This window comes from Brachyhypopomus gauderio, chromosome 18, assembly GCF_052324685.1.
Source record: "Brachyhypopomus gauderio isolate BG-103 chromosome 18, BGAUD_0.2, whole genome shotgun sequence".
In the NCBI taxonomy this organism is placed as follows: domain Eukaryota; kingdom Metazoa; phylum Chordata; class Actinopteri; order Gymnotiformes; family Hypopomidae; genus Brachyhypopomus; species Brachyhypopomus gauderio.
In genome coordinates this window covers 13,206,941-13,232,168 of record NC_135228.1, presented here as the reverse complement: position 1 = coordinate 13,232,168, position 25,228 = coordinate 13,206,941, and the positions used below count along the sequence as shown (strand labels likewise).

At 43.1% G+C, this 25,228-nt stretch overlaps 3 protein-coding genes across 4 annotated transcripts; 1 reads left to right on the top strand and 2 right to left on the bottom strand.

Annotated features, from left to right (window-relative positions):
• Positions 1-5,957: 5,957 nt before the first annotated feature.
• mrpl22 (mitochondrial ribosomal protein L22) lies at positions 5,958-8,536 on the bottom strand. Its single transcript, XM_076980039.1, has 7 exons — positions 8,478-8,536; positions 8,348-8,390; positions 7,973-8,099; positions 7,799-7,864; positions 6,718-6,795; positions 6,510-6,579; positions 5,958-6,249 (listed from the first exon to the last, which is right to left on the bottom strand). Exons 1-7 carry the CDS (start codon positions 8,503-8,505, stop codon positions 6,041-6,043), a joined length of 621 nt encoding a protein of 206 aa, XP_076836154.1. The 5' UTR covers positions 8,506-8,536; the 3' UTR covers positions 5,958-6,040.
• Positions 8,537-8,733: 197 nt separating this feature from the next.
• On the top strand, positions 8,734-18,444 carry gemin5 (gem (nuclear organelle) associated protein 5). Of its 2 annotated transcripts, none has more exons than XM_076980037.1 (28): positions 8,734-9,000; positions 9,115-9,269; positions 9,385-9,566; positions 9,676-9,827; positions 9,949-10,047; positions 10,189-10,321; positions 10,441-10,603; positions 10,716-10,928; positions 11,125-11,210; positions 11,334-11,416; positions 11,593-11,729; positions 11,854-11,927; positions 12,151-12,332; positions 12,609-12,748; positions 13,123-13,294; positions 13,441-13,662; positions 13,771-13,887; positions 14,322-14,444; positions 14,680-14,775; positions 14,904-15,041; positions 15,272-15,419; positions 15,516-15,635; positions 15,970-16,180; positions 16,565-16,819; positions 16,988-17,150; positions 17,234-17,693; positions 17,870-17,963; positions 18,090-18,444. In XM_076980037.1, exons 1-28 carry the CDS (start codon positions 8,859-8,861, stop codon positions 18,252-18,254), a joined length of 4,425 nt encoding a protein of 1,474 aa, XP_076836152.1. In that variant the 5' UTR covers positions 8,734-8,858; the 3' UTR covers positions 18,255-18,444. The 2 variants fall into 2 exon arrangements, with proteins under 2 accessions (XP_076836152.1, XP_076836153.1); XM_076980038.1 differs by having other exon boundaries at positions 13,444-13,662; positions 18,090-18,443.
• Positions 18,445-20,186: 1,742 nt separating this feature from the next.
• cnot8 (CCR4-NOT transcription complex, subunit 8) lies at positions 20,187-24,899 on the bottom strand. The gene is made up of 7 exons (XM_076980304.1): positions 24,741-24,899; positions 23,970-24,157; positions 23,567-23,760; positions 23,226-23,387; positions 22,946-23,090; positions 21,490-21,600; positions 20,187-21,081 (listed from the first exon to the last, which is right to left on the bottom strand). Exons 2-7 carry the CDS (start codon positions 24,084-24,086, stop codon positions 20,953-20,955), a joined length of 858 nt encoding a protein of 285 aa, XP_076836419.1. The 5' UTR covers positions 24,087-24,157; positions 24,741-24,899; the 3' UTR covers positions 20,187-20,952.
• Between the last annotated feature and the right edge of the window lie 329 nt (positions 24,900-25,228).

Genomic DNA, 25,228 nt, shown 5'->3' with positions numbered 1-25,228 from the left:
TGTTTTGTGATAAATATTACTCTTATGGCAGGACCGAACAGTAGCTCAAGTAAAAACAAACAAACAAACAAACAACAACAAAAACCAAAATAAAACAAAACAAGCACACACATATACACACAACAAAAGTGTTTTGGTTGTTTTTTCCATCTCTCTTTCAAGGGCAAAGTATATAGTGCTCTTGTGGTTTGGTCCAAAGGGATGTCTGCAATGGATTTTGTAAGGAAGCTAACATCATTTGTTACCATCCTACTGCCGACTGAAAAATAACCACCTCCAGGCACTCTGAAGAGCAGTGCAGGCTCCAAAATAAGCATCTTTCTTAGAGGCCCAGCTAGAGAAAGAAGGAAATAAAGTCTTGCATTTCAGCTTATCCTTCAGTGAACTTCAATTCATATCAGCTCTCACAATGTTATTACGTTACGAGAGAAGTTTATAACAGTAAAACTTTTGAACAAAACTCCAAACTGGATGTTTGAATTAACACTGTCAGTAATATACCACTTACTCACGGCATTCGGCACACTAGGCTCCCTGAGGAAAGCACACATAAACTGTTATGATTTTTGGTGTGTGACTGAGGGAGTATATTATTACTTTAATCTTTTATCCAGAAGTCACAACATAACAAAAGGATCAAGAAAAAAAACACCCATCCAATCTAACCTCAATACACAAGTCCTAATACAAGTCCTAATACAAGTCCTAATACAAGTTCTGGTTTTGTGTTCTCTTGGCATCTTCTCACCTTTCAAAAATCAAAAGGACAATTGCCCAGCAGTTCTTCAAAGAAGGATCGCACGATGTTGTGCCTTATTGCCTCTTTTTGATAAAAGAGCTGCTATAGAAGGTCACTGGCAAAAAAAGGGGCAGAAGAAATTATGAATGGCTGAGTCAATTATGAACAAATGACTGGGTTTCCCTGAGATTTTCCCATTGTAGACCTTCAAAACCACTGGCTCACAAACCTGCATGGTTGGAAATATATTGTGTATAGCACAGGCATCTTTTTTCCATGGTAATAATTGTACAAATGCAGCCTATGAAGGTACCTAGGTACAGGCAATGATTAATGTAATTAAGAATACAGGTAATCTGGAATACACTTCCATGAGGACAACCATTTCCTTCTCAAAGCTAATCCAACAACCAATAAAAGTCTAAATAGTACCTTTAGGAATCCTGTGATGTGGTCGGAAGTGCATAATGAAATACACAGTCTGATTAAAAATGCATGATGAAATATTTGGCATGATTAAATATCAGTTATGCAGAAGATATAGCAGTGTAAGGGAAAATTATATAAGAAAATATTTTATATTCTCAACTCCAGTTCAGAAAACCCACTTCTCTACAGAGGTTTTCCCACCTCTAACATAACTGATTTATCTCATGAATGGTTGATGAGATGCAGGGAGAACTCGGCAGGGCAGTGGACCCCCAGAACCTGAGTCAACAACACCTGCTTCTGAACATATTTGAATAGACACGGATGAAGGGATGGAAGAGATAATGGTCTGTATATGGAGAGATATTGGACTAAGGGCTTTGTATTGAAGCAATACTACACATAGAATTATCTAAGCTTGTACTGCACTGAATTTATATATATATATTACATAAAGATTCCTATATTTTAAATGTTTTGCTCATGAAGGGTTTAGCTAATGATATCTCCTGCCAAGACAACCGCTTGCTGAACAGAACATGAACTGTAAACTAGAACTATGTATTGCATCACACCGAAGGCATTCCATTTTCATGTGTGGTAACAAAGCGGAGAACGGCGCTTTGGCAGGAGCCACAGTCTGAGGAGAGAAAACCCACAGTGCTGCGTACTGATCTTAAACAGCTATAGGGACAGACCAGGGCTCGACCCTGAAATTGAGGGCACTCGTCTGCTTAAATTGGGACTGGGAGATGGCGTTTTATTTGAGAGAACGCTGTGGGTGAAGAGATGAAGATACCCCTTGCCTCAGGAGTCGGCCGCTGTTACACTATGAACACAGAACTGTGGGGGAATTAGAATGTGACCACTGAGTCCTGGTTCTGAGGTAGGGTGGAGATCAAGGTCCGGTTTCAGTCACCCATGAAACACTGAACACTAAGAATTGACTGTTTGAGACCGCTTTTATGTCAGCATAAAAAGTGAACTGTTATAAGGGACACCTACCACCAGACAAAGAAATATTTTTCCCTTTATGGTAAGGACGGAAGGTTGGCTGGAGATTGTAGCTTTGGTTTCATGAATAATTCTGTTTTCCATACTGTGTTACTACAAAGCCATGTAAAATGGTCTCTCCCCCTACAGAATAGGACACATTATGGATGTGTTTGATTTTCAAGTGCCTTCCATTCAGTGAAGCTCTCTTCTCTAGCAAGAGATAACAATGCAATCCGACACCTTATTTCAATTTCCTGAAAATTATTTTTTCTTTTACAATAATAATAATCTTGTATAAAAAAAAACAACAGATGATCTATACAAATATATTTGATTCGATTTTGATTTGATCTATATACACAATATTGCCAGAAGTATTCACTCACCTTTCTTGACTCACATATGAGCTTAAGTGACATCCCATTCCTAATCCATAGGGTTCAATATGACGTTGGTCCACCCATTGCCGCTAGAACAGCTTCAACTCTTTTGGGAAGGCTGTCCACAAGGTTTAGGAGTGTGTTTATGGGGATTCTTGACCATTTTTTCCCAGACGCACATTTGTGAGGTCACATACTGATGTTGGGCAAGAACATGTGGTTTCAGTCTCCACTCTAATTCATCTCAAATATGTTCTATCGGGATGAGATCAGGATTCTGTGCAGGCCAGTCAAGTTCATCCATACCAGACTCTGCCATCTATGTCTTTATGGACCTTGCTTTGTGCACTGGTGCACAGTCATGTTGGAAAAGGAAGGGGCCAGGCTTAGGGTTAGGATTCCCACAAAGTTGGGAACATGGAATTGTCCAATATGTCTTGGTATGCTGAAGCATTCAGAGTTCCTTTCACTGGACCAAGCCCAGCTCCTGAAAAACAACCCCACACCATAATCCCCCCTCCACCAAACTTTACACTTGGCACAATGCAGTCAGACAAGTACAATTCGTCACTCCAGAGAACGTGCCTCCACTGCTCTAGAGCTCTAGAGTCCAGTGGCAGCGCGCTTTACACCACATACATCCGACGCTTTGCATTACACTTGGTGATGTATGGCTTGGATGCAGCTGCTCAACCATGGAAACCCATTCCATGAAGCTCTCTGCGCACTGTTCTTGAGCTAATCTGAAGGCCACATGAAGCGACTTCATGGCTGAGTTGCTGTCGTTCCCAAACACAATTTTCTTACAATACAGCTGACAGTTGACTGTGGAATATTTAGGAGTGAAGAAATTTCATGACTGGATTTGTTCCAAAGGTGGCATCCTATCACAGTTCCACCACAGTGGAATTCACTGAGCTCCTCAGAGCAACCCATTCTTTCATAAATGTTTGTAAAAACTGTATGCATGCCTAGGTGTTTAATTTTGAAACACCTGATTCTGATAATTTGGATTGTGAGCGAATACTTTTGGCAATATGTTAAGTTTGTGAAAAAAAGTGTATTGGCTCGCCAAAGGAAATTACATAGATTCATTTTTTAAAATTCATGTCTTGTATATGGATTTGTGTGTAATAGAGAAGGGACACGATCAAGAGTTGAAGTGTTTGTGTACAGTTGGCTGTAACTTGGAAATGCAATGATGTGCTTTGTTACATCAGCTCAGCCTTTGTACCGAGTTTGATGGCTCTGGCTTGAAAATCCAAAGGGTTTTTGAAATGGATGGGTTTCTGTGTGTAGACTGACAGATGAAAAAACAGTAGCAAGAATAGACAGATGAGCTATATTTCTTATTGGAATGAACTATAGTCATGTGTTGGATCAACTGCTGAATCTTTATACAAAGTTTAATGACTTTAGTTTGAGAAATGAGGGAGTATTAAAATGGATGGGTCTCTATTAGATGATAGGTAAATGAAAAAAGAGAATAATAGAGAAGTGAAAAAACAAATGGATGTGTACTTCAGTCAGGGTAGCGTTCATATGTATGCTAACATCAGTGGCTCCCATTATAAAGTATAGGAGGCAGGCAAAGCAGTGAGATATGAATTCTGCAGAGGAAGAGGATATAGGAAGTGAGGGGAGATAATGGATGAACAAAGAAATGAAGCGAGTGAGATATCTCTCTAAAATGCACTAGCAAAAAGAAGAATATTAAGAAAAAACTATTTTTATTATTGTTATAGGTCCTGCAATGTTTAAATTTGATACTAAAAGCAGCTAAATATTATTTTATTATTTTGAATGCTTGGACTCTTCTGAGCAACAGGTCCCCGGTGTTTCAAGTAGAGTAAAACACTGAGGGCAGTAATAGTCCTGCTGATCGTGAAGCATTAGATGAAGAACCCCTGGCTTCACAGACACATCCTGTCCTCATTTAACAGGAGAAATAATGAAACTGCACAAAATTGGACTGACTCTGCTTGGCCTTCAGCAGATACAGTCAGGGGACCTGGAACACTTCAAGGTGATTTGGCTGCTCAGAAGCAAAACTTGACTCAAATCCAGGTTTATTTGGTGAATAAAACATTTAGAGTGGTCTTCCCTATTGAGAGGTCTTTTAGACTGGTATAATCAGGAAAAAAGCTCTTACACAAATACAAATCAAACACGCCATATCGATAACCTTGCCTCATACCGATCGTGCATTTTGTCTTTAATCATGACTACAAATTGGCAAACATTCTCATACCTTCACTGAAAATGTACAAGGAGTAAATGTTCCAAACAATAATATTCCCAGATATAAAGTAATTGTGACAATAATTAAAAACATGATAGGCTCCTCATTGTGCTCCTTTCAAAAGATGGAAAACTGTGTAACTTCTCATTACAGCTCAGTTCCTCTGCCGTCTACATCTCAAGGCTAGAAAAGTATGGAAATGTTTACTGGCACTAATCAGTGGTGTCACACATTCACTTTCAGGCCCCATATTCTTCTTCCATTATAAACTTTAACATGAAATAAAACCAAATAAAAATAAAATAATTTAGTTTCTTTTCATTTTTGCTGATGACAGGTAATTATAATAAATATTTTACGTACTCAAGTATTGATGTTAAGGTACAATTTTTGCTAGAAATAAGGTTGTTGGATCTTCTGTTCAACCAAACATTTCAGCTGCTGTTCAAGATGGTTTTAACCTCATCCCTTGCCCCTTATTTGTATGTTCTAGTATACATTTTACTTTTCTCTTTCAGCTTATCAGAAAATGCCAACTCCACAAGACTCCCAAGACGTCCATGGATTTATTACTTCTATAAGACAGCATTGCCCTTGCTGTCTCTTTAAGAAAGTTTAAATATCTTAAGTAATGGCTCTAACCAGGAATTGACAGTAATACATCTAGTCTTATTGCATTTACATTAGCATCCAATTAGTCTTGCTTTTGACATTTAAAGCTAACATTATAGCTCCAATACATCTTTGCAACCTGTTGCATTTCCCATCACTTCATGAAGACTTACTGCTAATCTCCAAGTTCACCTACAACTACTGTAGGTTAGTGGAGACAAGGCTAGTCTACTGTTTCATATATCGTAGTCTAGTTTCATATATAGCTTCTAACTATAGCTTTCTAAAATATAGCTATTTTGTCAACCTACCTAATGCATGTGGTATTACAAATAGTAATACATTTAAATGTTTAGCACTTTCTAAGCACTTCTTAAACATAGTTTCTACACCGAAAATGTGATATACTAATAGTTTAGTGCGGATAATTAATGAAGAACACTGTGAATGAAAATATCATAGGACCAGTGCTCAGGACCGGTGATGGCAAGTCATGCTTGTTTTGAGTCTGAATGTGTTGTTTCCAAGGTCCTGGCATGAACTCACAAATGACCAAAGCTCAAGGTGCTTTTAAAAAGCAGACAAGTATTTATTTCAATACTATTTACATAAGCACAACAGCTTTGTGGCCAGAGGCGCCAGCTAAAGGGAGTGGATGATCGTCCGTTTCTTAAGCTGTTCAACGTACTCCTTGGCCTGATCAAACGCAGTCGTCTGCTCCACTGTGGGCGGCGTGCCCTCAACCAGCTTCACAAAGTAATGACAGTGCACTTTCTCCATGATCCCGAACATGCCTCGGCCATGGTAGCGAATGCGTTTAAGGTATTTGCCTTTGCCCGAGAAGGAATCAGCTGTTCAGAGGAACACAATGGGACGGTCAGCTGAGGATTCCATGAATGAAACACAGCCAGACTTCCAGCATAATCACGCACATAATGGCTGTAGGTTTTTGTTATGTCCATCTCTTCACAGTGAGAATATCAGACAAGCGTCTTGTTTGTACCATACTTATATGTACACAGCGCATACAAAGTTCAAAGCACCATTCCGGCTGTCAGACACTTAATAAATAAACTTGTTCAGTGGTGAAAGTCTCACGTGTAACACTTACCAATGTACAAATTTGATTTATATTCAACATTGTGGTTCTTCACAGCCATGTCTTGGGCTTCCAAAAGAACCTGTTGTCACAATAATAACTTCAGTTCAAATAACTCAACACTTCAAATAACTGCGAATCACACTCTGAGGTACTGATGCCACAAAGACTAATGGTAGTTTGGATTGATGACTGTTGCAGTTTTTAAATGCATAGGTACCTCTTTTATCACTTTGGCTCCCTTCTTGTCACTGAACTCAAGCTGAGCAAGGGCCTGATCAATGGTCATTCCTTTAATCTGGCATAAGAAAAACATCATTATTTGAAGGGATAATCTGACATTAATGTACAGTTATGACAACATGCAAGCAAACAGTCCTTCATCACAAGTAAATTAGTATATACTAGGACAATATATAAGTATACACAAGGACAAAGTATATACTAGTATACACCCAACTCTTCCCACTGCTCTGCACTTCGACATACCACTGGGTTCCAAAATTAAAACTGGAAACAATATACACATGGCATATAGAGAATATAATGTATAAAAATGTAAAAGAACTGAACCTTGTGAAAATATAAAACCCCTTGATGCACTATCTATTGTATTCATTTAAGTTATCTTAGTAAAAAAATTGGTACTTGGCTCCAGGTACTCCACAAAACTATAAATAAAACTAACGTAATACTTTATTATACTAAAGCAAGACATTTCTGTCTCACCTCTTGGGCATTGGGTAAACTGTAACCAAACATTAATCATAAGCATTATGAGGACAGTTCCAAGGCTGATGAAATGAAATGTGCCATATTTGTCAATTGTGAATTTACACCCCAAACTAAGTTTGTCCTCCGCATTTACCCATCTGTGCAATTAGAACACACACACACACACACACACACACACACACCAATGATTACTAGGGGGCTGTGGATCACACGTGCCCAGAGCGGTGGGCAACCCTAGCTCGGCGCCCGGGGAGCAGTTGGGGTTAGGTGCCTTGCTCAAGGGCACCTCAGTCATGGCCCCAGGCCTGGGAATCGAACCCACGACCCTCCGGTCACAAGACCAGTTCCCTACCACAGGACCATGACTGATGCATTAACTAACAAGTTCTAAAAAAAAAAAAATCACTTTGCAGAATGCTGAAAAATAGATGTGAAATGACTCATGTTACCTTATAATACCTTTCACACTATAGGAAATGTTAATCTACACGGTTCCCAATTCAAACAATCCACCCACTGTGCCGATTAATGCCACAACGTTCTTCTGGTTGTATAATGTGACTTACGAGCTTTGCCAGGTACCACATCTTGTCTTTGCTATACTTAATTTGACGTCTGCAGTGGTATATCTCCTGTAAAACAGATTTATTATAAACAAATAAATGTGTAATTCTTTCTTAGTAAACATCAAGCTTGTTCACGACTCTTCCAATTAAAAAATGGTTAAAATTTTCACTAACTGCTGGTCTGGGGGGTTCATCCTTCTGCTGAGGCGGATATAAAATGCGATTTTTTCTATCCCAGTTTTTGACATTTAATACTGCACTGGTGTGAAGGCAGGTTACTTGTGAACTGGGGCCGACAAACCTGGAGAACGAAAAATATGTAAGCATAAAAGAACACCAAGAAAAGATTCAGCATGACTTGACAATTGCCTAAACGTTAATAATGTGAGTTCAATATATAATACACGACACATAAAACACGTTTGTCCTTGACGCTTCCTCAGTCCCTGCAGGACAATCTAGTTAACCAGACTAGCAAACCTAGCTTAGCTAACGCTATCTAACTGCCTAGATAGCTAACCTAGCTAGATGTACAATGCAGTTACGTACCTTGAATGGATGTGTCTAATCAAACGACTCAAATGTGTAACCCCTGTGGACCAATACACAATGGTTTTTAAATATTAACCTTAATACATAAATGAATATTAAACACAAAATGTGAATTAGTTAGCCTCACCATTCGCTGTCACAGCGGAGGCTGCCATTTTGATTACGCAAAAACGGAACGATTTCCAGCTGTCGCAAAGATGTGTAAATAGAATGTTAATATTGTATATGCCACACCAAAGATTGAATAAAATATGTATTTTATTTTATGTACATATTTGAGTGTGCTTTATTGTATCTGATATAGCTATCGCTGGAGAAAATGTAACGCGGTTATTTTTTTATGGAATAGACCATTACATGGTCCGTAGAATTTTTTGCGACAGCTTGTATTGATAGACGGCAGGTTGTAATGATGGAGAAGCAGCATGTGTGAATGAAATGTAGTTATAGTTGCTAACTGTTAGCTTAGGGATTCTGATAGCCTCAGTTACTAAGTAAAATAATCAAAATGCACGAGAGGCTTCTTCCAGCTTCCCCCAACTGGTATTGTTCACGCTGCAGCGACGTCAATACTAAAGGTGTATTAGGTTTTGGAGCTAAAAACACAGTCTACTTGTTAAAATTAACTGCAACATCACCAACAGTTTTGGGTAAGTTAGCTGATATAGATAACTTGGATATAATTAATACCTACCATTTGAAACAGTTCTGTGCCTTACTTTGATTTATTTGCACTCTTTTTGTTCTCATACTTTCCACCGCAGGCGAACTGAACGGTCACACAGAGAGAGTTTCTGGATTCACCTTTTGCCGGCACGATGGCCATGAAAACATTTGTGCGAGCAGTTCAGATGATAAGACAGTAAAAATATGGGACATTGGTCAGAAAGCCTCACTGACAGAGCATTCTGTTCATCAGGTAAGCCAAGAATACACTCACCCGGAGGAGGTTTTAGGCAGACTCGGTGTAGTCACTGAGCAGTGTTGTTAAAGCCTAGAAGGTTGTACAGTGAGATGTGTTTGTGTTTGTCCAGAGCACCATTTCCGCCATCCATTGGTCCCCAGTGGAGAAGGGTCTCGTGGTGTCAGGGGATGAGAAAGGGATTGTAGTGTGCTATTGGTATGGCAGAAATGATACCCACAGTTTCTTCCCTGAGCCCAGAACAATCTTTTGCTTGACATGTTCACCACACAACGAAAACCATGTTGCAGTTGGGTTAGTATTCAAATCAGTTGTTTTCAATTTAATGCAATTGTTGACGAGAATAAACCTCCCTAATGTGATATCTATAAATAAAGTGGGGCTAATTTTCCTTTTCTCCAAGGTACAAGGATGGAATGATTGTATTGATAGATATCAGCAAAAAAGGAGAGGTGGTCCATAGACTGCGAGGTCACGAGGAGGAGATACATGCCCTGGCTTGGTGCCCTGATGCCAAAGAGGAAACTCTGTACAATCATCCAGAGGACATCACTGGTATATCTTCAAACTGCAGGCCTTAACAAATATTGGGTGGATAATTTATAATAATAATAATAATAATAAGGTGAAATATTTCTTGCTCGTTTCCGCTGTCATTGTAACTCTCTCTCTGCAGATTCGTCCAATGGGATAAAAGATGGAGAGATAGGAGGGTACCTCGCGTCGGGTAGTCGGGATCAGACCGTTAGAATCTGGAGCACAGCCAGAGGCAAAGGTGAGAGAACTGCTGATTTCACTAGTCATCGGTAAAGCCAGCGATAAAGTCCTTAATCATCACGGATCATGCCAGACCCGTTAGTGCTGCAGTTCCTGGCCCCTTGGATTGGGCATAATGTGGGCCTTTGCGGTCCTGTAGGTGTGATGACCCTGAAGCTGCCGTTTTTGAAGCGGCGCGGGGCAGGAGCGGACCCTGGGGTGAAGGAGAGGCTCTGGCTAACCGTGCACTGGCCTAATGGAAGGCCTTCGCAAGTCATATCCAGCTGCTTTGGGTATGGACCTTCTGACTCTGAAAGTGTTAACCTCTCATCATGCTGTAAGTGTATATCTCCCACTTCCTTAAGCTTCTAATCAAATTTCCCTCTGTGTGTGTGTGTGCTTGGGAATGCAGCGGTGAGATGGTCGCTTGGGACCTCACAAAGTCCGGAAAACAGAAGTGGACCTTGCTGGGCAGCTCGTCCGACAGCCAGAACCACAGCCGCATTGTCTTCAATCTGAGCTCGGTACGCTTGGATGACAGGGAGCTACTGATCAGCTCCTCCATGGACAGAGAGGTGAGACCTAAAGAGAACACCTCTTCATGTCCATAACCCTCCCCCATGGGAGTCCATTGCATGTGACTGCATTTCATTGCATGAGATGTGTGTTCTTCTCGATTGCGTCCAGATAAAGTGCTGGGACCTGGCCTCGCTGGAGTGCTGCTGGACTCTGCCTACACTTGGGGGGTTCGTCTACTCCGTAAGCTTCTCTCCCGTGGCAATAGGTTGTCTGGCACTGGGGGTCGGGGACAGCATGATCCGTGTGTGGAATACGCTGTCCGTCCAGAACCCTTACGACACCAGGACCTACTGGCAGGGCATCAAGTCCAAAGTAACAGCGGTAAGAAAAGAGACACACGAGATGGCACCCAAAAAGGCCCAGTGACTTGTTCCGTTTGATAGTGATGGTGATTCTGAGCGGTACAAATGTTCAGGAAGATGCCATAATGGAAGTGTATGTTTTGCTTCAGCTTTTGGTTATGTGATAAGGCCACAACTTGATTGGGTTTTATTTTTTAATCTCTTTTCTTTAACAGTTGGCGTGGCATCCAGTGAAGGAAGGTTCCTTAGCCTTTGGCACAGATGACGGCAAAGTGGGCATCTATGAAGCTTACTCCAACAAGTAACGGCACACACGCTCACGACTTACTGCTAGCTTCCCTAACAGGGAATTCAGTTTGTTCCCTAAACTAACACGTGCACACAGTCGACGTGCACACATTTCTGCTTGTTCTCTGACACGCAGGCCTCCACAGATCTCCAGCACGTTTCACCGCAGGACGGTCTACTGCCTTGGTTGGGGGCCTCCCATTCCACCTCTGTCATTCGGTGAGCGTTTCAGCATTCGCTTGTTTTTTTAGTGTTGCTGGCAGGGAGGTGGAAACAGGGAGGGGCACGGTGATGATTTGTTTAAAATATTTAAGCTCTTTGGGTACTTGTGCTGCTAAAGGATTGTAAGAGCACCGATGTGTGTGTGGTCACACGTGTATGTGTGTGGTACTCAGGAGGGGCAGGAGACAGACCCTCCCATAGCCTTTACAGTTGTGCTGGAGAGGGCACCATCTTGCAGCATGACCCCTGGAACCTGTCAGCAGAGGCCACCAACATAGACAAACTCATCCGTGACACAAACAACATCAAAGTAAGACACTCGCCAACGCAGACACACTGCCGACGGTTACCTCACGTAAATCCCCCAACTCCCCCGAAATCCGACAAGTCCTGAGCTTAGACTCTGTTCTAAAAAAGCGCCATGTGTTCTGCAGCACAAACTCTCCCCACACACAGACCTGCGCTGGAAACCAGACGGGAAGGTTGTAGCCATCGGAAATGAAGATGGGTGAGTAGCTCTTTAATGATGTGAAGGAGCTTATATAAACACCTTCTCCTTTTAGACGTTCAAGGATAAGTAGTCGAAACATCCACCCGCATTGAACTGCCCCTCTCTCTCTCTCTCTCTCTCTCTCTCTCTCTCTCTCTCTCTCTCTCTCTCTCTCTCTCTCTCTCTCTCTCTCTCTCTCTCTCTCTCTCTCTCTCTCTCTCTCTCTCTCTCTCTCTCTCAGCTCTATCGAGGTGTACGCCGCTCCCAGCCTCAAGCTGCTTTGCTCCGTGCAGCAGCATCACAAGATCATCAACGCGCTGCGCTGGCACCACCCGCACTCGGGCCGGCCCGAACTCCACGCCCTACTCGCGTCAGGCTCCAGCAACGCCATCGTCTACGTCCATGACCTCCGCACCGTCATTGGTGGGCCGAGACATTTTCCCACCAGTGTAGAGATTCAAACTCTTTTGCCTTAGTTTCATGTAGGATTTGGTGTTGGCGTGTGTGTGGCTGTCACAGTTAGCAGCTGTTTTGTTTCAGAGTCCCCATGACTGATGTTTTTGGTCCATGTGAATACCAGTTAAAAGCAAAAAAAAAATTGAAGTATATTTTAATTGTAATTGACAATTGGATTTGCAGTTTTCTTTTAGGTACTTATGATGTGAATGTTTGCTGTTTTTTCCTGTTCTGTTCACGCAGAGAACCCATCCGAGAGCCCAGTTCTGGTGACCGAGGCCTTCCGCAGTCTGTCTGGCCACACCAACAAGATCACCAACCTGGCCTGGAGTCCCCACCACGACGCCCGCCTGGTGACCGTCTGCTACGACGGCACAGCCCAGGCATGTCGCACTCATCCAGCATTTGTGCCTCTGTTGCTTTTGTCTTTTTACCACTTTACTGATTTGTACAGTTGTTAGCTCGTTTTATGGAGACCTCCAGCTCTGACTGGATTTGATACAGTTTCAAGAAGAGTTTATGGTATATGGTGAGAAATATGGGTGGAGGACTGGAAGTATGAATGGAGGCTGATTTCGTGGTCGGGTGGTGCTGTCATCTGCAAATCTAGCCAAGGAATTCTGATAAACATCAACACACCCCAGTCCTGCTGGGTCTGCTTGGTGTCATTTATGCAGCTTTCGCTTCTGATTACCTTCCAAGGCTCTGCGTTACTGCATAAGGTGCTACAAGAGTTGTTGTGCTGTGTGTGACACAGGTGTGGGATGTACTGAACGAGGAGCCCCTCTGTAACTACAGGGGTCACAGCGGGCGTCTGCTGTGTGTGCAGTGGTCCCCCATCGACCCCGACCTGGTGTGGACAGGTGGAGATGACTTCACCGTCCAGGAGTGGGCCGTGTCCAAGCAGGAGCACGCCCGACCTCCCAAGAGTACGTGTTGTTGCTGATCCGGGATCAGCGTGCTTGTCCTGCTAAAAAAAAATGGTCAAGGCATTGGACTGCTGAGAACAACTGATCCGTAGTCAGATTTACGCGAGCGCGCTGTCCTGTGGGGTTATAAAGAGTTCACATTCCAGCAGGCAGGAGACGTGTGGAGATGGAGAAGAAGAAGGTGCCGCAGAAGAAAACCAAGAAGAAGAAGAAAGTGGTGGGGAAGAGTGGAGCGAAGGTGGAGGAGAACGAAGCCCCCATGGGGGAGGAGGAGAAAGGAGCAGCAGGCAGCGGACCAGACGAAGGCCAGTCTGACGACGAAGCCGAGGAAGAGGAGGGAGAGCGCCCGAGCGTCCCCATCACCATAGGTGCGGTTCTTTTCATCTTCTCTAGAAGACGCTCTTCTATGGTGGTAGGCTGAGGGACCGTGACCTTTAGGTCTTTTCAAATGTCTTGACTTTCCTTTCTGGACTCAGGTTTGTCTAAGGAGACAAATAAGGACACGTGTGGAGCAGAGAGAACATACAACGGGGGGAAGTCTTACCCAGCAGTGAAGAAAGACGTAAAAGATGAAAAGAGAAAAGAAAAAATAGGTGAGTTTTCCCACTTTCAGGCGGTGTAGGACAACAAAGCTTCATCATTGTTAGAAACCTGGATTTTTGTGTGATACAGTGATAGGGAGAAAAATTAAAATGCTCTTTTTTGGGGGGGAGGTTCACAGCTCACAAAATAAGTTGACCTGTAGAAAACATGCATTCCATACAACGCACGGGGTTGTGTTAACGCCTAATATGCAAATACCACTTGCGCTCCCGTAGCCAGAGGACGCGCAACACTATAGGCGGAGAGGAAGGCATTGTCGCTTTAAATGTCAGCGTGCACTCTGTCCCTGCCGTAGACTTAAATGCGTAGGTTAACGTGCACCATGTTGGAGTGCCCCTGACCTTTTCACGGAGAATGGTGGTTTTTTGCTGAGCCGCGTGCGAGCGAGAGATAATTGGAATTGCTTTTGTCCTGCGTCTCTCAGAGCTGCCCGTGAAGAAGAGGAAGGCCCGCTCCGTCCTGCCCCTCAGCACCTCCATGGATCACCGGCCCAAAGAGGAGCTGCAGCAGGACTGTCTGGCGCTGGCGTCCGTCAGGCACACAAAGGGTCCGCGAGTCTCCTCCTCCCCTGCTGCCCGCGCTCTCTCGCTCTTCGCTTGGGTTTTCTCGCTTGTGCCGGCTGTGTAGGGCTTCTGGTTTCAAGGTCCTGCCGAGGACACTTGGATATATAGTAGTGCACTTCTTTTTTGCTTGTGTTCTCCTCCCCTGATGCGCACAACGTACACACATCCAGAATGTAGTTCCAGTCTGGAGAGATGTGTGTGTCCTGCCTTCTTTCACAGGTGAGCTTGCAGGATGCGTACCAGGCACGGGCGAACACATCCAGCTCGGCCTGTTCACCGACAGGGAGGCCCTGTGGCGCATGTTTAAGGAAGAAGGTAAATGCATCGAATAGCAATAGCATCGGAGGTCACTGGTCCCAGAACAGCATTTGTGCGTTTATGGACCCTGATGGATTGGATTCGCCATAGGGTGTGCTGATTTGGATTGTGTTTCTTTTCTGTAGAGGAGAGTCATGTGGAAGCAGGTCACTACGACTCTGTGACGTATCTGAGGCTGTGGAAAGGTGATCTGATTGGAGCTCTGCATCTGGCCACAGAGAAAGGAGAGCTGACCGACCACTTAGTGAGCCTGGCTCCTATGGGTACGACTCCTCTCATTCAAGGGTCTCTTTTAATAAGGTGTCGAACTCTTAATGATGGTTAGCATTCAACTATTTCAAATGTGCACAATGAGGTACGCTTTTGCTTGTTCAAATGGGTTGATAGATATACTTTGATCCCAGAGGGAAATTCTTGAAATCTGCTGCTGGACAGATATTGATTTAATGAAACATACCCAAATGCTTCTTGTCTTGCTTTTGGACTCTCCCAGCTGGCTATCAGGTGTGGGCCAGGACGGTGGAGTCCTACGTGAAGCAGCTTTGCATGCAGGAGCAGTTCCTCAAAGCCGCCTCCCACCTGGTGTCCGTCCACAAGCTCTACGAAGCCGTCGCTCTACTCAAAGCTCACCAGCTCTACAGGTACGAGGCGCACTGCTTCGTGCGCTCGACCACTTTGGGTTTCGGGAAGGGTCGTGAAAGGTAACGCTAACGCTAGCGCCTGCGCTACATCCACAGGGAGGCCATAGCGTTGGCCAAAGCCAGGCTGCAGGACGAGGACCCCGTGCTGAAGGACCTGTACATGAGCTGGGCGGCCGTGCTGGAGAGGGACGGCCATTACGCGACGGCGGCTAAGTGGTACACTAAACCTGTCGGGGTTAACGAAGACGCAACATAAAGATCAGATTATGTCTTTATTCAACATGATGACCTTTATGGTTTAATCTTTCCATCTTTTTCAGATCCTTTTAACAACTTTCATTTTCAGGGGGAAATGTATAAGTTTTACTATAGTGGCCTAGTTTTCCTAGTTCAAGAGTTTATATTGAAGGCAGTTCCCTGGAGTATGTTGATGAACACCTGATGTTAACAAGTGTCGTAACTCGTATTAACTGCAGTGATTCAGAAGCAGTCTGGTTATTATTGTAAATCACAGTCGGTACTGGGATTCATTTACAGCTCTTCTCCACAGCTATCTTGCTGCTGATGCCAGTTTTGATGCGGCCAAGGTCATCGCTAAGAAAGGGGACGTCATGTCGCTGGTGACCGCTGCCAGCCTGGCGAAGATCGCTGGGGAGAGCGACCTGTCTCACTCTCTCTCGCTGAGATGTGCCAAGGACCTCATGCTCTCCCAGGATTGGCTGGCGGCGCAGGATATCTTGAGCAAACAAAACACCTTACTGGTAAGTTGCCCGAATTTTCTTTTGTGCCTACTGGATTCGTTGAGCCGGCCAAGTCCACAGCAGTGTAAATGTCAGCCTTACGTCTAGGTGGGTAGAGCTCTCCGAATGAAATATGTTGTTCCCAAGATTTGATACTTGGCCAGTTTTTGCTCGTGGTAGAAATGCCCGAGATCAATATTTCTGCTGCTTTTTGCTGAACATGTTCGTGCCTAAAAACCTCTTCACTTTGTGCAAGATGTATTTGTGTGGCAACAGCACAGAACGTGCACCAGCGTGAATGCCAATTATTGCTCTGCCTTTAATGAATGCTCCGCTGTGAAGACATTGATGAACGGATGCTTCTCTCTGCTGTTTCTGCACGCTCCGTCTCTCTCTCCTTCACAGGGTCACAGGCTCCAGTTCTGCGTGAGCGAGATGCTCACTCGGCGCCTGGCGCGGACCGGCGTGGTGTCTTGGAGCCACGCCTCCGCCCACGCCTGGTCTGAGCCCACCGAGGAGGACTTCCTGGGTGCTGTCTCCAGGGTGTGGGAGAATACGTTCGGTCTGACCCCTACTGACCTTGATGAGATAAGGGCACTTCGTCATCAGCTGAAAGCCATAGAGAACCCGCCTGCCACGCACAGTGTGCCCATGAAGCAGGTACGTCCACACATTGGCACCAGACCACTCGAGTACGAAGATGAACAAACCCACATTGCCTCAGAATTCTTCTTATTAATTACAATTCGCTGAATGCAAATTCACTATACTAGCTGTAATGAGACCTATACTGTGTTTTATAATGTGAGATGTTCTTACCTTCTCCAGCTCCTGTCTCATTTGGCTTTGGACGTGGCTCTCTACGTGCTTGGTCATCTACTAGGTGACTGGGCTTCTGTGGTGGAAGACCTTCTTCGAGCTGTCACTCGGGGATTTCAGGCAGGCCATTTTGCTCTAATGATGGAGATGTGCCAACTTCTCCTACCCCAAGGTGAGGCATTGGAAGATTTCTTCCACAATTTCTTTTGTTGTTACAAATCAATCTGAGATTTAAGACACGTGTCAATTTCGCAGGCATGGATTCTGTAGCGGCTTACAGGCAAAAACTTCTGCAAGGTGGTGATGAAAGCCTGGTTGTTTACCGAAGTCTGGAGGCTTTTATCTGCTACCAGTTCATGTACAAAGACTGGTGGGGGCGCGTACGCTGTAGCGTCCCACCAGTGGAGGACGGAGACCCAAACCACGAAGGAGGAACCGGGTCTCAATCCAAGGACAAAGATGTTGATGCCACTCAGTTGGGGGTCTCTCAGTTGGAAGGCATCTGGAAGGTTCTTCTCTCTGAGCCCCATGCCAACCTTCAAGCCACTCGGAGAGTCATAGAGGACATCCAGAGCAGAGTGAGCCGCCTGGTCCAACAACACCGTCCCCAGGAGTCTCAGCCAAGCCCAGGCGCACCGCCACACACTGGCACCTGTGATCTCACTCCAGAGCCAAGTAGCTTGGAGGGACCCGCGGGCCTGGAGAGCATGCAAAGGTGCTGGAGAGGTTCTGAACGTGTTCACTGATCACTAGACCACTCGGGGGGGTTTGCCCTCTTCTGCTTCAGTTCTTCATGTGGTTAATAGCCAAAAACGTTAAGTGTGCATTGCCAATTACATGACAAACTGTGTTTTTTTTTTTTTTGTTTAATCATGTTTTTCTTTCTGCCAGATCTTCTGTTGCAGATAGCGAGGCCTTTCCTGCCCTGGTTGTACAGGTCACCGAGCATCAGAAAAAGATTGCTGCTATCCCCGACCATGTGAAAGTGAGTAGTTCAATAGGTTCTACAAAGGCTTATATAATGAACTGTTGAAGGAGCCCGGATGACTGTAGACGGACTGCGGTAAGCTTGAGGAATGTAATAAAGGTGTGGCTTGTTTGTTTGTTTCAGAAATACCCATTCCCTGATGTCACTGAATGTTGTATTGTCCTCTTGTACATGAATAAGCACTTCGGAGTAATTCCACATCACGTTTGTGTGGAGGCTACCAGTTTGTTGCGAAGATATGGAACTACAGGCACTCTCCATGAAGCTTGGCAGAAACTCACTTTATAACCATTTTGATGGCTAAAGAGCACTTACACACTTCTCATTGATATATATAAATTTGTACTTTTGTTTAGGCAGTTAACCTGACAAATAGTTGGTTATATTGGTGTCGAAACACAAATCAACTTTTTTCCACCAAATTGTTTTAAAATGTGAATTAATATTAAAGGGTATGAGGATAAGAATTTATGTATAGTATCTGTTTAATTCTTGATGAGATTCTTGTTGAGACACTGTTTTCCTATAGCAGTCAAACATGGTATATATTTTCATTGTAGGTAACAAAAAACATCTGCTAATCCATGAAGCCCCTTGTCGCCACTCCCCAGCCTTATTTCTAGGAGACTCGACTGGCTTCTTAGTAACGAGGGCAAGATGCCTGCTGTGATAAAATGTCAACTGCAGTGATTGTGTTCAAAGCTGCAGGCCTTCTAGATCCACCAATCAAAAGTCATTTCCCAAAATGAACACGCACTGATGTTTCGCCACTATGGCATTTCCCAAATGATTTCATCATAATGCAGTACAGCCTGGTCCGTCACACCTTTCCCACTACACCTTGTAGATTGTAATTGGTGCAGTTATGTACACCAACCTAGTTTTGCTTATATCTTTACCATATTTGGTCATATGGGTATTGCATCTTCATTTTTGTTCTAAAAGTACAAGAGTGACCATAAACAGCAGATGAAGGAGACAAATGTGGAGCAATTTCTTGATGTTCTCCATTTATCATGATCGTCTGGACACAAACAAAATCCTTAATTACCAGCAAACTACTGAATGTTGATGCATCACCAAATTTGCTGACCAAAAGATGCTCAAAGAGGTTTTCAGAATTCAAAGGGTCTCTACAGGAATCCTTGGCTGCAATCAACATCAGTAAAACTTTCTACAACTAAAACTTAAAGGCACTGGTCTACCAACTTGAACACAAATCAATTGACAAAGAGGCTGAGCAAAAGTCCCAATTACCACCCAGTTTATTAAAAACACAAATTTAGTCACAGGCCAAATTAGGTACTTGTAGGTGTGCATGTACCAACAAGCCCCTGTTGTCATGCATGATGTCAGGCAGCCTCTATTCAGTTCAACAGCTAGTTTAACTACAGGACACCTGCTGCTTGGATGTTTTTTAACAACATCACAAAATGAGTGGGTTTCAATGTGCATTTTCACACATCAGTGTCACTGCTGCATTCACTAGTCTACCAAAACTACCCAGCTAGGAGTGGTCCGGGAGTCAGAAACTGACCACAAATGACTCACACACTGCAAAAGGTGGGCCATACTCTACCTTTCCACCTGGAAGGTATTTCTAATAAAGTAGGTGGTGACTGCAAATACCGTGCTTTCAGAAAATGGGAACGTGTTCTAGAGATTAGCAGGAAGCAAAGAATCATTTGACCACAATGACACACACATGCTGCAATCTGAAGACCTGTTGGAGCAGAGCCCTCTCACCCAGATCACTGTGGAAGCAAAGGACCAAGGAACCTAGACGCCCCAAAGAGCAGAAGATAGAGGAGTACACTTCTAGCAGCACGCAGGTGAAAACATGAAGCACTACCACAATGGAACAACTTAATGATTTTAAACACCTGAGGAAGTCCACAGAGGGGGCATAAGCAGCTATGATTTATGGAACGACAGAACCTTTAAAGTCTAAACACATGAAGAGGGAAAACAGGAAACCACCAAACCAGACCTACTGGAGCTTCATTTAAAATGACGTTTCTTAAACTTAAACATGAGCACAGTTGCATTAAGTATAAACTAATGGTAGCTTCGAATTATATTAATGAACCACGTGAAGAAAATAATACATTGAAAAGATATCGCTGCTTTGCAGAAGTCTGGTTTCTGTTTAAGAGTCATGGTGGCTGCATTTCATCAGTAAGCACAGGCCTTTCAAACAGACGTGATAAAGAAAATTACTGTTGATAGAAAACATTTTTAATATACAATGGTTTCAAACAACGGATGGAATAAAAACAATATGTACCACAAACATGTGTTTCACGGTGGACAAATTAAAAGAACTGTTATACAGAACCAGTGTATCCCTGCAATCCAGTCTCAAAAGCGTCACAAAACCAGATCTAAAACTTTCATTCCTTTCAGGAAAAAAGCTAAAAGATTGACTCTCTTGAAAATTTACATTTTAATACACACACTTTTTATCATAATTAAAAATTTTACAATCCCTACAAGCATGTGTGTGTTTCCAACATTGAACAGATGTTTCTATTATACCTTTGACACTGGATAATTTTTCAAGCCTTTTTAGAAAATATGGAGAGAAATATATAACACTCCTAAACAGGATTCTGTCAAACTGCTGGTGAGCATATTAAAATGCTTTGAATCTTGTTAGCAGTGAGATACACAAGTGCTGGTCCCGTGCTTAAAAAATATTTTCTGTTTAATGCTGTAAAACAAAAGATAAAATGTCCTGGAGCATTGGGTGCTTGAGTAACACCACTACAGAGGGCATCTGCAATACGTTGGTGTGTAGAAGCAGGGTCGGCTGTTACAGTGGAGCTGGATGTGGTAGACCTCTCCAACGTCCCTTTACAACAAAACCAGTGAATTTTGTTTGTTGCGAAGGAAAGGGGGCTGGGGTGGGTGGGGGGGGGAGAACAATGTCTGCTGGATGGGATAAAACCAAACGCATAGTCCACATGATGGTGGCCTCAAGAGGTCAGTGCTTGTTGTTCGCTTCCTCCTGCGAGGAGCTGGAGATTCCATTCTGACTCTGGGAGGAACCAGAGCCAAGACCGTAGAGCCGGCCGCAATATTTAGCATCATCTATGTTGTCCTCGAAGAACAGCTGCAGAGAGAGCACAAGACGGCAGCAGATATAACTCATGACACCTGGGGATCACCTGTGCAAGCTTGAAGTAGGAAATCAAGCTTAATACAGGGCTGTCGTCATGTTGTAGCAATAATAACACAATGTAAACCACATCTTTAGTGCGAGTCCCTCCTCCAGAGGAAGCAATGTCCCAATATTACACTCGAGTGCCAGTTTTCAATATGGCACTCCACATTGACCGATTTTACAATTGACCGATTTTACTATCAATGTATAAAAGGTATAATCTGGAAAATGTGCTGCAGTGACTAAACGGAACACACAGACATCCCAAAGGGGCAGAACCAGAAACAAGACAACACATAACATTAAAAAGCCAACAAGTGCCTTTCCAAAGAGATAAAAAAGGGCAGCTGGTCCTACCTCCTTCATCCTGAAGAAGGCCATTCCGGTCAGCAGGGAGTCGGATCCAGCCTGATGCTGCCTCCCGATCCTCTTCAGCTCCAGTTGGTCTGCGACCTCTTGAAGTCCCCCCTAATACACAGCACCAGTCAGCCCCGAGAGTACAGTGCCCTCCCCCCTAACGCACAGCACCAGTCAGCCCCGAGAGAACAGTGCCCCATACGACACACGATCGACCAAAAGGTTCTCAACTACTTCATTAAAATGACCAAAATGAACACCCATGCCCATTGTCTGTGGGGAGATCATTAATATCTGACACTGCAGTGAGGCATGGAATAAAGTACCAGATTGCAACTTTCTTTCCCCTGCAAAATGTTTAATATTTTGTCCTGGAGTAAACAGGCTGCAAGTCGACTGAATACTTTTGTGTAACATCATAAAGAACCAGAACAGGAACTCATGCACAGAAGGTGATGTCAACATGGATTTGGTTATTGTCAGTGGTTAGCAGAAATACTTGAAATGTATAAGTAATGCTTGAAAAAAGAAGAAATGTATATAGGGAAATGTATACAAGAAATGTAACTGCAGGTTCTGCCAGTGAAGAAAGAAATAAAGGTAATGCATCTTCTATGTCTGCAAGCAGTTATGGAAGTATTTTAGGAAGGACAAACATTTTAATGAAGGTGTAAACAGAAAGTAGCCAAAGCAAATCCAGATGCAGTATATGTTAAGGCAGATATAATAAGGAGTGAAAGACCAAAGATCTATGTACATTAAGGCCCACTCGCTGGAACAAATGGAATATAGCTGTAGTTAACAGAGATGGGCATTTCTCACAACTTAAAAATTGTTATTCAAATTTTCATCATTTTATTTAAACGATTATTCAATGAAGCTTTACACTGCCCTCTGGTGGACTGTAGTGTACAGACTTTGCATGATCTGGGTAAATTACTACTATCCATTTTTGCTTAGACTACTGTGACTAATTAGAAATGTAAACCATCCCTATACAATATAACAATTACAATACAATATAATGTTATGGTATAGATTATGATAATTATACAGCTATCCAACCAAATGTTTGCTAATTGTTAAAGCAAGCCCGTTATTTTATTCCCAGAGTAAATATAGTAGGCAAGCAGCTATGTCATTCACTATGAAATCTCATAACTCACAACTTTGTTTTTACAGTAATACTTAGTGAATTGTGCAGTTTTATTAACATTATAAATTAAATCCATTATTCTATGCCAATTTTCAAGTTAAATGCAAAATGTGTTCCCTCCATTAAAATTGGGTATCTAAACATGCAGATACAGGGGCAGGGTGCACTCATGAAATTCTGCTAATACTACACTCTACTATGGCAAACATACAAAGTTAAGATATTTTGATTCCTGTTTAAGAAAAGTTGTAAATTTTTTTATGGGTAGCCATAACTCAAATAGTTTTGCAGCAAGCTTACCTTTAGGTTTTTGCAGCTCTTCATAAGATACTTGACATCGTAGATGGCAGGGAAGAAGAGGTTCAAGATCTGAAAGAATTCATGCTCCTCTTCCGGTAGGCGAGCATCTGTTAAGAGCTTCACCAAGTATCCAAAATCATACCCACTACACAAAACAGATCGGAAAGGTACAGAGAAGCTTGGTGAAAAGGCGACTACATACTATACTAGGCAAGACCTCCACTGTGACAGGAACCAAGAATGGTAGTGAGCCTGGACAGCAAGAATTCCTTCTTATTACCTATGAAAGGAGAGCCACTTGACATTTTCACACAGCACCAAGCCTGAGGTCATTAGGAGCTCGGCGAAGTACAGCGTATCGATACCCTCTTCTTCATGCTTCTTAAACTGAAGACCCGAGTTCTGAAGAAGGTCTATTGAATCCTGGGAGTACATGTCCTCGCTAGGAGAAGGGTTGATAAAAAAAAACTTAAGACATACAATAACAATAATAATAATAAATAACAATAATAACTATTTTACAACTTTAAATATAGCAGTTTCAGGGGGAAATGGATCGATACGCATTTTCCTCACAAACATTTAAGTGATCTAAGCAGAATGAACAGAAACGACACTTACGTTAAATTGAATTTGAAGTTGAACTGCCAGGTCGTAGTTCCGGGTGGATAATCGCCATCTTCATTCATGAACGTCAGACCCAACTGGATGATCTTCAGTAAATCCACATTACAACGCAAAAGCTGATACTGATAATCAACAGTGCTTCGGAATTCTCCAATGGGTCGGACCACCACTCCGGGGAACTCTGTGTCCTAGAGACGTACAAAAATAAGACCACCCTGGAACACAAAACAGCAGACCTGCAAGAAGCTAGTCTAATGTGTTACACAATTCTATCCTACCCAAAATATAACATTGCAATGCATTTCATTAGAGCCAACCTCGAATAGTAAGACATCTGGCCTATATGGGTTACTAGACGCTGGACTGGTCAAACCCAAGAGGTAACAACAGGACCTACCATTGCAATGTAGTTGTAATTCTGAATAATCTGTCTTATTTTCCTCATCTCCTCCTCCACATTGCTGGCCCAGACCTCGCAGATAATTTGACTTGTATCTGCAAGTGCGGCTGGCATCGTTGCAGGCAGAGGAGACAACCAAGCACACCGGCAGTTTTCAGGCGGGGAGGTCGCAGTGAACTGGAACTCTGCAATGAAGTGCACTTGAAGTTAGAGTTAAATCTGGAAGCACAAGTTACTTTACTCCAATAGGTTCTTAGCTAGATGAAGCCTTACTAGAAAAGCGTTGATTGTCTTGCCACTATGGTGGCACAAACTTTATAAGCTGTACAGAAGTGGAAAAGGTTTCAGATACCCAAGAAAGCACAGCTGGGTGGCTGGCTGGTGGGCTAACCAGCTAACACACATAGCTTACTAAATAGCTAACATAGCTAAGGTCTTAATAATGCAATAATGTGTCACGAAAACACGCTAAACCAGTCTAAACCAATTCAATAAAATAGATAACATAATGAAATGGTACATCTAACGTTCATCACTTAGCTAAGCTAGCCGTTAGCTGTTAGCTAGCTAGTGATGTCTTCGGCCTTTACGGAAAAGTCTTACCAGTACCTTCACAAGCTAGCTAGCTAGCTAGCAGGCTAACGACAGACGCATAGCTAGACGTTCCAAATTATTATTAGCTAGCTAAATATGCAAATTACGGGAAGACACATGAAATAAAAGGCGAGTTAAAGCAGCACTGGGCTACATTTGTAACTGGTTCCTCACCTGGCAGGAGTCCTGCTGTGTGTGCGCCCGACTGGAGTCGCTACCTAGCAGCGCCGCTTCAATTACTGAACTACTGAAGCAGCGAGCTTCTTACTGTTCCGGTGCGCAGGAATTCTGGGAAATCACGATCACCGTAATCGTACGTCGTTCCGTGTGGTCGTGTTTTCATTAACGGTCGTCGACTCCATAGGAAGGAGTTGTTAATACAACCAGGGGAGCGTATAATACACGGTGTGTCGGGCGGTGTTTATGATACTGTATTACAGTAAACCTGCAGGCCCGAGTTAGTTTATTCTGTAAATTCACTCAGAAAAGGTGATTTAGTGACCTCACATATATTATGGTATTTTTCATAAGCAGAAATATGTATGGAAAATAGATTTAACATATATTCTACGTTGTACTTTAATCAAAGTAATTAAAGTGTGATAACTCTTACTCAGAAAACATGACAGTTCTGAGGGTTAGAAGAAAAGAACGGTTTTTTA

What these genes read in the sequence shown, in the direction of transcription:
- cnot8 (XM_076980304.1), bottom strand. Translation starts at nt 24,086, where the DNA reads ATGCCAGCCGCACTTGCAGATACAAGTCAAATTATCTGCGAGGTCTGG. An exon ending in ATTACAACTACATTGCAATG is followed by an intron (nt 23,761 to 23,969) that starts GTAGGTCCTGTT and finishes GTACGTCTCTAG; the next exon opens with GACACAGAGTTCCCCGGAGT. An exon ending in AGAGCTGCAAAAACCTAAAG is followed by an intron (nt 21,601 to 22,945) that starts GTAAGCTTGCTG and finishes GCTGTGTATTAG; the next exon opens with GGGGGACTTCAAGAGGTCGC.
- gemin5 (XM_076980037.1), top strand. Translation starts at nt 8,859, where the DNA reads ATGCACGAGAGGCTTCTTCCAGCTTCCCCCAACTGGTATTGTTCACGC. An exon ending in CAGAGCATTCTGTTCATCAG is followed by an intron (nt 9,270 to 9,384) that starts GTAAGCCAAGAA and finishes GTGTTTGTCCAG; the next exon opens with AGCACCATTTCCGCCATCCA. An exon ending in AAAGAGAAAAGAAAAAATAG is followed by an intron (nt 13,888 to 14,321) that starts GTGAGTTTTCCC and finishes TGCGTCTCTCAG; the next exon opens with AGCTGCCCGTGAAGAAGAGG.
- mrpl22 (XM_076980039.1), bottom strand. Translation starts at nt 8,505, where the DNA reads ATGGCAGCCTCCGCTGTGACAGCGAATG. An exon ending in ATTAGACACATCCATTCAAG is followed by an intron (nt 8,100 to 8,347) that starts GTACGTAACTGC and finishes TTCGTTCTCCAG; the next exon opens with GTTTGTCGGCCCCAGTTCAC. An exon ending in TGTGGTACCTGGCAAAGCTC is followed by an intron (nt 6,796 to 7,798) that starts GTAAGTCACATT and finishes TTCTTATGCCAG; the next exon opens with ATTAAAGGAATGACCATTGA.